Raw genomic sequence first — 12,444 nt, forward strand, 5'->3', positions numbered from 1 at the left:
TGGGAGGTTAGTAGTTTACATTTCACATGGCATTTTCTTGACATTTTTGTCTGACATCACAAATGCTCAAAGTTATTTTCTAATACACTAATTGTTCTAACTATAATGAAGCACTTGATTATTTTTGCTGACTTTACTGTCATGCTTTTGTAATAACAAACTAGTCTTATTCATAAAGGTATAAGAGTATTTTAATATTGGATATTGAACATGCATTTTTGTGAATTAAATGTGAATATTACCTGCTTGATATATAAATTTTGAGCAGGTTGTGTAGCTACTTTGCTGCCACAATTCTTGTATGATGATTTATACTTATGCTCGAACTTAAAATGTAGAGGATTTTTTACTATTCTCAATTCTAAGAGAGAATTTGTAACATTTGTCAATTTTGTAACTTTATTCATAAAAAACTTGTAACTTAATAACAATTTTTTGTAACAAGTTAAGAAATGAGTGAAAATCAATGGAGACTCATGATTTTTTTTGTCTCTTGTAACAAGTTAGTATAATGTCTAATTATCTTTTGTGTGCTTAACAGTTTTGTGTTTGTTAATATGCAGTCATGCCAAAGGGAAAGCGCATAAAAAATCCATTGAAGTTTGTAGATGAGAGGGAAAACAACAATGCTTCTCGTTCACTTCAACCTCCAGCACCAACAGCATCTGAAGATACCACTAGTGTAGAGGCTAGTGAGGCTCCTTTTCAAATTCCTTCTCAAGCCGCTGCAAATTCCATTTCATCTGATGGAGCCACACGTTGTTCTAACTCAAAGTCTTCATCTGCTTGGAATGTGGAGATAATTGGTATTAATTTATATTGCATAACTAGTGTAGAGGCAACTGATTCACAATATTAATTTTAATAGGTAGGAAAACTTTAAAAAATCCTCATAACTTAAAATGGTAAATGATGATAACTGCCTCTTTTTGAGATGTAAACCTCCCAATTTCACCAAAAAATTTCACTTACCACTCACTCATGCCTCAGATTATGATGATGGCTTTTTTTTCTTTTGCCCATTATTTGAGATTTATATATTATGGAAAACAATGGGATTGTAGCAGCATGTATATATGCTTCGGTGAACTTGAAGAGTCACTTACTAGCTAGATTATTATAACACTGTTCTTTTATTTATTTTTTTTAATTACCTGTTTCCTGTATTCATTTCTCCCATACCCCATGGTTCTAATGTCTTTTTCCAATCACTGCTTCTATTTGTAACAAATATTATACACTGTTATCATTTAAATCATTTTTATTTTTCTTAAGACTCTACAAATATAAAGAAGAAGGCTAAGATCAAAGTCAAGGATGTTTGCAACTTACCTATGGGAGACCGTGTAATTGTAGAGGTTGACGAAGAGGATGCATCATATGGTGAAGCACAAGGTTTACTTGCTGGCTATTGTGGTATATTAGCAACTAATGCACGTATCTTTCCAATTAGCTTTGAAAAGTGGTCGGGACAAGAAAATGGTGGCATGCCTAAGTCTTTCAAAGATGAGTGCTTTGATACAATGATAAAGGTAAAATCTATTTTATTTGAAACTTCTATTAGTTCAAGTAATTATTTATTTATTTATTTATTTATTTTTTTGTTTGAAGCCCCACTTCCATTTTACAAGCACAGAAAAGATTGCCTACAGGTATTGCATTTAAAGTATTGCAAAGAAGTGGGCAACATATAGGCAAAGATTGTGGAATGAGTTCTATGATCCAACCATGAGAAGAGAAGCATTGGTGAACAACGTGCCTGATGATGTTCCAAGAGATCAATGGGCTTGCTTTGTCAATTATCGACTAAAACCGTCTACAGTTGTAAGACACTAAACAATTTATTTAGTTATTGTTGTACTTTAATTAAAAAAAATTATTAATTGAAGTTATTATATTTATTTTTAGGAGCTTTGCATGAAAAATAAGGAAAATCGAAGCAAGCAAACCATTCCTCACACTTGTGGATCTAAATCCAACTCTCGGAGGCGACATGAGATGGTATATATATACACACACTTGGTACATGTGTGATTTTACTTGCATTATATATGTTAATTGTTTAACTCTTTATTCCTTCTTTTTTAGTACTTGAAAACGGGAAAGAAGCCTAGTAGAGGAATGATGTACATTGAAACACATAAGAGAAAGGATGGGTCTTTTGTAAATAACGAGGCATTAACTATAGTGGTAAGTGTTTTGTAAACCTTTGCTATCTTATCTTATTTTATTTGTATGTGATCATGTGAAAATGGGATTTGAGTGTAGTTGCTTGTGGATTGAGATATATAATGATTATAGAAAAGTGGTTCACTTCACTTGCATACACTTTTCATTTTAAATTTTTAGTTGTGATAATGGTCTAGGAACATTAGAATAATCATAATCTGCAATGCCATTGATTACATGTGTTGCTACTTTTAAATTGAATAGTATCTATTTACTACTTTTAAATAGGAACAAATTGAGCTAAATATGACACAGTCAAATACACAATTTGAGGTGTCCCCTAATGATGCTGTTGGTAAAGTTTTGGGGCCTGAACATTCTGGAAGAGTTCGTTGCATGGGCATGGGAGCAGCGCCTACAAATACCTTTAGGAATGTGAGAAGTCGGCTTAATGGGATGACCATCTCCACTAATTCAGCTGGATCTTCTTCGCCTACTACTGCTGCAATTTTACAGGAAAAGATCAATAATTTGGAGTCCGACTTACATAATTCACAGCAAGAGGTCATTAGTCTAGAGTCTAAGTTGCAGCAATCATTTGATAATGTGAAAGCATATCTAATGATGAAGGAAGGAGGAATTCCCGAAGCACTTGTTGGCTTCTTTTCTGCCCGCGAGGTAACTTTATAATAAATTCATTTGTTAGGAATATAAGTTTAGATGGAAAATACTCATTAATAGTGGAGTCTAATTATTGAAATTGAATATGTTCATATCATCAATTATTAGTGGTAACCCACGACTCTAGATGCCAAGAATTAGGCTGAGAATAGTTAAGAACATGGACATCACAATATTCTTGCATTCTGTTAGTGGTTGTTGTCCATTAAACATGGGAAACTACTCTGCTGCTACGTTTTGCAAGAGGAAGCTATAGTCATATATCATTCATTTCCCCAAAACAAATCAGCCTCACAAAAAGGTAACTATATTTTACTGAATTCGGCTGAACCCATGAACACCAATACATAAATAAACAATAGCTGCAATTTAGTTTTTCTGAAGCATCTAAAGTCCTGAAAGCCTCAATTGCAGTATCAATCAATATACAAGAATGTTTCCTCCTTAACTTCTAGTTTGTGACTTACGAGTTATGGCCAAGTCAAAAGAATCAATATTTTTGTTCATGTAAGAGCTAGGAAGATATATATAATAATAATTAGCCGAATTTCAGGAGTTCGGCACCAATTGGCAAAATAGTTGCGATAATTAGTTATTAGGCAATTACTTAATTATATCAATTTTGTCATAAATTAGTGCAAGTTGTCTCTGATCCTATTTTAGGATAATGATATTATTTTGTAGTAAGCAACCAAGCATATCTGCATGTTTTTGCCTCTTCAACTGTACAGCTACAGTTTTCTATTTTCTTACATTAGGTTTAGATGCTCTTTAAAATTGAGTTGTCAGGATTATATTGAATTATCTTGATGCTTAACTTTACTGAAATTATTAATAATATCTTATGTTTACATATAGGCTAATGATGCTGAAAGCGAGCCTACTACTCCCTTTGATGCTAGGAGATCAGTTGGTGATAGCAACGGACATCTGAGGACAAATATTTGAGATTTTTATGTAATTAGATGATATTGAAATATTGAATGTTTTTACTTTTTAAAGAAAAATAGTAATAGTTATGTAAAACAATACCATATGCAATTATGTTTGGAATTATTGACTTTGAGAATTTTTTTTAGATATAGAGTTATGTCTTATATTGAGGAATTGTGTTATAAAAGATTTAGTTTTTAAATTTTGATATTAAAAAATAAATTTCTAATTTGAGAGTATATAAATGAGATGAAATTGATGAATGATTTGAAATTAAAAATAAATAATTAATTATAGGATTTGTGGGGGTTTGAAAATCTCACAAAATAGTTAATTCTTGTTAAATTGAAAAATTAATTTGTGGGGGTTTTAAACTGCCACAAAAGTGATTTAAAATCGCCACAAAAATCTAATATAAAACCCCCACTAAACACACATAAAACCCCTCACTGAATAGATTGTGGAGGTTTTTAAAAACCCCCACAAAAGACCTCGTGGCACCTTAAATTTTGGGGGTTTTAGAAACCCACACAAACCATTTGGTGGAGGTTATAAACTTCCACAAATAAGAAAAAAATTGCCACAAATAAACAAACATCTTGTAGTGTCTGTTAATAATCTCTTTTCTGAACATACTTATGTGACACATTAATCACTAATATATCCTCCATTTAATTTTTATAAGTAAATGCAATTTAAAACCTACTAATGTTTCTTAGTTTTACATAGTAAATTTAACTAATAATTATCCTTAAAAGACAATGAGGCTCTAAAAAAACATGAATTTGTCAATCCTAATTGGTTCTTAATGGATAAATCAACCGTTTAACATGTCGTGTAAGCTTATTCCATTAATACATGGAGAAATATTGACAGAAGAGCTAATCAGTCTCATAAAAGTAAAGATTAGAAGCTAAAAAAGGTATTTTTTGTTGAGAATTTCGTTATCTTTTGAAATAATTGTCAATGACCGTTTAAAATTTTTTTTCTCAAAATTATATGTATATGAACAACATTTGTTCTTAACAGAATTTGAGATAATAATATTAGATTGCTCAAAAAGAATACTATGCTTTTAATACCATGTTAAAAACAAAAAGAGAAAATTAGAAAAATATATAAAGTATGTATGTTTACTATTTATAGTCTCCCTAGCTCATATGATTTAATTAAAGTCTATTTATAGGCAGTTAACAAAAAAAAAAAAAAACCTACTACCAAATTTAGATTCAAATATAAATTCTAATCTAGTTATTATTTAAATAATATTATAATAGTAATAATAATTTGGTTTTATTTTGATAATATTATTCTTAATTTAATAAAATTAATTATAAATATATTTAATAAAAAATAGTTAAGCCGATTTCAAATTTTCTATAAACATTTATTTTAAACTAAGTAAAAGTATTGTCAAAATTTTACCAATATGACAATATGCACCCTATTCATTATTAGGGATGGCAATGAGTTTTTATGGAAACAGGGACATGTCTCTCCCCACCTCCACTCCCGCCTCCATAACATGTCCCCGTTTTCGCTCTGTCTTCGTGACAGGTAATGGGGACCCTGTATTCGCCAAGGATTGAAGTCTTTGCAAATTTTTAAAAAACTAAACAAAAAAAAATTGAAAAAAATAAAGATAATCCTCAATTATAATTACAAACATAATTTTCATAGTCTTCAAAGACTTAAATAGCACTATCCAATAAACATTGTCTCCATTCAAATACAAAACATATTCATAAAATAACCAAACATATCCAAAAACTAAAAAATATTAATTCATCACATTGTAAAAACATAATTCTCAAGCCTTCTTTCATCGTGCAATAGTAGTGATAGTATATTTCGATTTGTTTAAATCCTACATCTAAAAGAAGAAAACAAATCAGATAAATTCAAACATTCAAAACAAATTCACAAATCATAGACATTCACACATAGACAATGATAAAAACAATCCACAAATTCAAACATTCAAAACAAAATCACAAATAACAAAAATTCACAAACAAAGACAATAATAAAAGTAAATGCACAAAATTCAAACATTCAAAACAAATTCACAAATTGTACAAATAGAGAGACATTGATAAAACAAACAGAGGCAGTACGGCATATATATGAGGCATAATCACAAGAATGATTCAAGGTAAATAACAAAAATCAAAGGAATCACATGAATCACAGAAACCATGCTATAATAATTAACAAATGCTTTAAGATAAATGAAAATCACATAGATTGACTTACCGGAAGGATAACGGCGACAACGGCGATACAAAACAACGGAGAGGGTGACACTCACTGCTGCGAGGGAGACCTCGACACTCTCTAATGCATGAAGATGGAGAAGACGTTCTCCTCGACTGCTCGGGACAGCAGGTAATCTTAAGCGCGCGACGAGCCGACAACTGCTGCAATAACCTTGAGGGTGAGAGGAGAAAGCAATGAAAAGGAGAAACACGGCGATGAAGAGCCGAGTTTAAAGGGTGGCAGATGGCGTTGAGAGAAGAGGTGGACTAGAGAGGGTAGGGTTTCATGAACTTGAAAGAAGAGAGGGAGTTGATGAGCGAAAATTAAAACTCACAGATACCGACAAGTGCACTGGATCGTTCAAGTAATACCACGATGAGTGGATATCGTTATCACGAGGATTAAAGGATTGAGCAAGCAAATATCATATTAAATACCTAATTAGATTAAAATAACCTGGATTGACGATGAGGGCAAAACTTGTATCTTGCTTGGAATATTGAGTACTTGAGAGATAGTGAGCTTGGATGTTGATTTGAGAGAAGACAATGATTGTGAGAGTCAAGGATTTTGGAGATGTTTATGTTCTTAGGAAAACCAAACCTTGTTTACTCATTTTGAAGTATGCAAAAATCTTTCACGACAAATCTTTAGTAACTGATTTCCAATTCCTTAGTTCCTAATCAACTAGTTGTCGGTTAATTAATTAAAGAGTTTAAGCACAAAAACTGATTTAGTTTCTAATAAGATTTAAAAATAGTCATTAGGTCGAATTATATGTCACGTATTCAAGCTAGTCCTATCCAGTTAAACCTTTAGAAGAAAACATAATTTTCAAAAGTTGTTCTAATTTGAATTATATGTCACTTATTCAAAATTAGAGTAATTGAAAATCATGCATGTGTCGCACTCTAATTGAACCACTATTCCTAGTCGAATTCAAAGAGACATGTGAAAGAGTTTTCAAGCTTTAATTCAAATATCAAAATTTTCAATTATAATAAATGAATTTAAAATGGATTAACATGCCTTTCGATGCTACTAATCCGAATGAAGAATGAATCATTCAATCATGAAATAGATCAATGAAGACTTCAAAATAAAATAAACTTTGAACAAGTAATCCATAGAAAATATAAACAGAGCTCCTAACCCTTTGACAGAGGATTAGTTACCCATAGAATGGAAAAAAAAACAAGAAGAAAATTATGCTGAGGAACGGAATGTCCTTCTCTGTGAACAAGTTTCACTTATTTATATCCTAGTTCTAGAATTCAAATTCAAACTATCTTAATCTTGAAGGAAAAGATAAGATAACTAATTCCGGACTTTAATTTGAAATCAAAACAATAATTCAAATCAAATCCTAACAACTAGATCTTTTATATTTCTAGAGTCCTGAATATTTTGGATGTGATTAAGGCTTCTAATGATGTGGATAATTAAGATTTGGCCTTAATTGTTACATCTTGAGAGTTGAAATTGTCTTTACACTAGGCTTGTTCTATAGGATTTTGGGCGTAAGCCCAAATGCACCTCCCAGGAAGCATACACATCGGACGTGCGTGTTGGAAGCTTGGAGGACGCCTGGCGGATAAAAGCAAGCAAGGAAGGCCACCAAGCATGGGTCTTAGCCGCCGGGCGTGTGAGCAGCGCATGGGATTGGCCGTTGGGCGTTTGGCTTGGCCGCCTGGCGTGCCTTCTTGGGTGCTTAGGCGCCATTTCTTACGGCACGCTTTTGTTCCTTAAGCCACGCTTTTGTTGTACTTGTGTTTTTCTTGTAAAAAAAACTTTAATTCTTGCTTGTTTTGAGCCTAAAAATACCTGAAAACACAACAACACTTTCCGAAATTCAAATATTTGATTATTTATAGAATTCTATTAGAAAACATAAGAAATTTGATTAACACATAAGAAAATGAATGATAAAGAATCCTAAAAATCGCTTAAGATGACGTGTCATCATGAGTGAGTGAGTGACGATGTGACATTGATGACTATGCTTAAGCACTACAAAAAAACGTTGAGTACCATCGGCTTTACCATCAGAAAAATGAATAAAATCTGACGGTACATGATTTACCGTCAAATTTTACGTTGGAATTCATCTGACGGAATAAACCTCGCCAGTAACAAATTACTATCAAATTTCATGTATCCGACGGTAATTTGGGTCAGATTTAGTGGGAGAATATGGATATAAAAAATGAAATCTGTTGCAACTTACAGTCAGAAAAATTTTGAGGATAACATTGGCACCAAAGCATACAGCTTTGCGCCCTTTGACGGTAAAAGCCGACGGAAATATTTTTTCTAAGTTTTTTTTTTGGAAAATTAGCTGGGTTGTTACCGTTGGTATATTCCAACGGTAATTCTGACAGAAGATTAAATTTTTTAAATAATTTTTTTCTGTCCACCTATAACGTACCGTGATAATTAATACTTGAAACAGTACTTTAAACTTGATGTGAAATATCAAATATACAATCTAAAAATATAAAATATTGGTTACTGAAATATTTGAAACAATGCTAATTATATTACATTCTTCTTAAAGTTTGGTAAAGAAATACATAAGATAGAACTATGTTTACATTAACCCTATTCAAATCTGTCATCTTCTTCCTCTGGTTTACCATCGTCCTCTTCCGTGGTAGTTTTCTGATCATGGAACTCGTATTCCTCTTCTTTGTCGCCATCGATCCTATCTTCTTCTTGAAATAATCATCCTCTGGTGGTAGTGCATTGTCATCTATTCAAAGGTCAATAATGTCATTATCCAAAACAATTGATCTAAGGGTGATCGGATCACCAGTATCAACTACCATTTTCGAAGGAGTTGGGTTATCAATTTGGTAAGGTTCCTGACCCTCTGTCCCATCAGACTCGATGCGGCCTCTTGAGTTAATGTTAACAACAACCACCCAACTAGACTTGCATGAACTAGAATTAGGCAAATAATATACCTGTTGTGCATTTTGAAGTAGAGTAAAAGGCTCGTAATGCCTATATTTCTTGGTTACATTAACTTTAGTGGTGTCATAGTCCTTGTACTTTGTGTTCCTTGTTGCGAACTTGGATCACGCACACGTTGTACGTAGTATGACAGAAATACTCTAATTGAATTATATTATGCAACACACCAAACCAATCAGAATGACCACTGCCTGAATCCCTATGAACCCAAACTGTGGTGTTATCTATTTTCTTTCCAATCGACTATTGTAAAGAATGAAACTGATATTCATTAATATTGTATATTGGGTAGCTTATGCTCTTATTCATTAGGCCCCAACTAAGTGCAACTAGTTCGTAATCTGTTGTTTCAGTTAGATGCACGCTGACATTTTCTTTAAACCAATGTGGAAAATTGTTCAATGGGGTATCGAAATTTGGCTCTTGGAATAACTTATATGATAGAATAGGATAAAGAAGTTAAGCAATATTCACGACGACTTAAAAAACTCACATGAGGTAGGTTGAAATCTGGTCACAGTCATGCAACACATGCAGATGTGCGGCATTGATTTCCTTCTTCTCTAACTAGTAGTCACTGTCCGCACCCATTGTAGCTCCTTCCTGAGTAAAGATTGGATATGTTGTTTCACTTGATGAGGATTCTCCCTTCTCATCGTTTCTTCCAAACTTTGTTCTACGTGACTCAACATGAGGCTAAAAATAGAATGAGCAAAATGCGGGTGTTTCCTTAGCTAGAAAAGCTTCGCAGATGTTGCCCTCAATCTGAGCTCTGTTCTTCACGGTGCATTTATTGAATGAACCAATTATTCTCTCAAATGGGTACATGCACCTAAATTGGACCAGTCTACATAGTCTTGCTTTGTACGGTAGGTGGATTGCTAAGTGTTCCATAACGTCAAAAAGGGATGGAGAGAATATTCTCTCTAGCTTACAAAGTATGATAAGAATGTTCTTATCCATGATTGTGAGATCATTAATACTAGGTTTTGTAGTACATAACTCTCTAAAGAACTCACTTATTTTTGTGAGGGGTTTCCAGATGTTGGTTGGAAATTCTCTGAATGTGACAGAAAGCAAAGACTCCATGAAGACATGACAATCATGACTCTTCAACGCAGCAAGCCTATCCCGTGAGATGTTTGCACACCTATTCAAGTTAGAGGCGTAACCATCAGGAAATTTCAATCCTCTAATCTATTTACAAATATTTTGTCTCTGTCCTTCATTAGAGAGAACACTGCCTTTGGTTTAGTCCACCGCTAGTTCTCAAGTCTCTTTAAGTTCAGATCTGGCTGCCTATAAATGTCCACCAAGTCCAACCTAATCTTATCATTATTCTTTGTTCGCTCATCGTCTATTATTGTGAGCATGATATTATCAAACACGATTTTTTTCAATGTGCATCACATCAAGACAATGTCGAACCAAGTTGTCTTTCCAATAAGGCAACTCCCAAAATATACTTTATTTAGTCTAATTATGCTCTCTGCCATATCCTAGAGGTCTCAAACCTGCCCTGTTATCGATGATCCTTGGGATTTGACTGACACAATGCCAAACTTGCCTACCACTCAACATCACGGGTGCCTCTTCTTGTTCAGTTTTATTCTTTTTGAATGAGTCTTTGTTGCACCGAAAAGGATGATTGATGTCGAGGAACATTCGATGACAATCAAACCACGAATTCTTATCGCCATTTGTCAACCAAATGCCTTTGTATCCTCCATACAAATAGAACATGCCATTCTTCCCTGAGTGGACTAACCTGACAACATCCTGTATACAGAAAAGTTGTTAATGGTCCACATCAACACAGCACCCAATTGAAAGCTTGTCTTCATGAAAATATCATATGTTTCTACTTTCTACACAATGGATCCACAATTCCATGAACTCATCCACCAAGGGGTGTTAGAAGACATCTATTTTGGCCTTTGGATTGTTGGGACCAGGTATGATACAAGTTTGGAATATGTGTGGATCCTTCATGCACATTTTGGGACTCAGGTTATAAGGTGTCACCACTATAAGCCAACAAGAGTACGTATTACTGAAATTGAAATTTGGTGTGAACCCGCCAGAGCACAAAGCTAGTCTAACGTTTCTAGGCTTACTCGCAAATTTAGGATGGACCCAATCAAAATGTTTCCAAGCATCTCCATGTGATGAGTGCGTCATGATTCCATCTTTTCTCTTGTTACTATGACAGGTCATGTGTGGGGTTGAACTCATTGATGCATACAATCATTTCAGCCTAGGAATTAAGAACAAGTAGTGCATATGTTTCATTGAAACTCTCTTTAACCGCAGTTACCAATCTGTTCTATCTTGACTTGAAACCTCAGTTCCACAAATCTACATTCAGTTAGGTCTGCATCCTCTTGTAATACAGCATACAACCATTCAAAAAACAATCAATTTTCACCCAATTTAGACCCAATTTTGAAACTAACTTTTTTGCTTCGTAGTGGCTCCGGGGGATGCCAGTGGTCCCGACAGGTACCTCTTGTATAATTTGACTCTGACTTAATACTCATCATTCTAACACATGTAGAGACAACTTCGTATGAATGCACCCCTCAAACAAAGGTTTTGCGACAAATTCTAATATATGATAAAATCTCTTTGCCTCCAAGTTAGGCTCTTGTTCAGCCTCTTCCATTTTCGTAACACATATTGCATCAAACACTATCTCGTTGTATCCCTCTTCCTCCCAATTCAATTCTTCCATTATTTAGTTCTCTCACCACTTGAACACTCATTGATCGACTATCAGACCTATTCAAATTCAAGGCAGACCAGTTAATTCCTTGCTCGTCCATTTTTCTGTGTTCCATCCACATCTAATACCTATCATTGAACCCATTATGGTAGAGGTGAAGTGTTATATAGGAAGGTCCTAATCACTTAGTCAGCTAATACTTATAACACGAACACCTAGATATCCCTTCAGACCTAAACGGTTCCAAACTGAAGATATGCACAACAAACGTGTCAACTCCCTCAAAATATTTAGGGTTTAAACCCCACGCCGTCCATCGTTAGCCCTATTATACATCCATAGATGATGACTTAAAATTATATGGTAACACACACCCTAGAATTCAACCAACAACACAACTTATTAAAATTTTTAGAAAATTCAGCAGAGTGTATCCTGTAAATAGAATCTCCCGTCCGCCAAATACAATTATTATTTTCTCTCAAACCAAACATGTTTTAAACAATTTAAATGATAATTTAGCAGAACTTCTCCTTAATTCAGAGACATCCATCAAATAAATATAACAGTTTTCGAAGAAAAAATAGATACAGGCATAAATTATAACATACACGTATTTAATAAAACATCAAATCCTAACCGTTCTGGTGTGCAACTCCCTTATAACTCCACAATTTTCTAGCAAACAAGGGTTTCGAGAA

At 33.7% G+C, this 12,444-nt stretch overlaps 1 protein-coding gene across 2 annotated transcripts; it reads left to right on the top strand.

Moving 5' to 3' along the window:
- Positions 1 to 1,390: 1,390 nt before the first annotated feature.
- On the top strand, positions 1,391 to 3,906 carry LOC112777466 (uncharacterized). Of its 2 annotated transcripts, none has more exons than XM_072227627.1 (6): positions 1,391 to 1,532; positions 1,612 to 1,824; positions 1,909 to 2,001; positions 2,089 to 2,190; positions 2,458 to 2,847; positions 3,709 to 3,906. In XM_072227627.1, exons 2-6 carry the CDS (start codon positions 1,729 to 1,731, stop codon positions 3,796 to 3,798), a joined length of 771 nt encoding a protein of 256 aa, XP_072083728.1. In that variant the 5' UTR covers positions 1,391 to 1,532; positions 1,612 to 1,728; the 3' UTR covers positions 3,799 to 3,906. The 2 variants fall into 2 exon arrangements, with proteins under 2 accessions (XP_072083728.1, XP_072083729.1); XM_072227628.1 differs by having other exon boundaries at positions 1,407 to 1,532; positions 1,653 to 1,824.
- The last annotated feature ends 8,538 nt before the right edge of the window (positions 3,907 to 12,444 follow it).

Source organism: Arachis hypogaea, chromosome 19, assembly GCF_003086295.3.
Source record: "Arachis hypogaea cultivar Tifrunner chromosome 19, arahy.Tifrunner.gnm2.J5K5, whole genome shotgun sequence".
NCBI classification, from domain to species: Eukaryota; Viridiplantae; Streptophyta; class Magnoliopsida; order Fabales; family Fabaceae; genus Arachis; species Arachis hypogaea.

What these genes read in the sequence shown, in the direction of transcription:
- LOC112777466 (XM_072227627.1), top strand. Translation starts at nt 1,729, where the DNA reads ATGAGAAGAGAAGCATTGGTGAACAACGTGCCTGATGATGTTCCAAGA. An exon ending in CTCGGAGGCGACATGAGATG is followed by an intron (nt 2,002 to 2,088) that starts GTATATATATAC and finishes CTTCTTTTTTAG; the next exon opens with TACTTGAAAACGGGAAAGAA. An exon ending in GCTTCTTTTCTGCCCGCGAG is followed by an intron (nt 2,848 to 3,708) that starts GTAACTTTATAA and finishes GTTTACATATAG; the next exon opens with GCTAATGATGCTGAAAGCGA.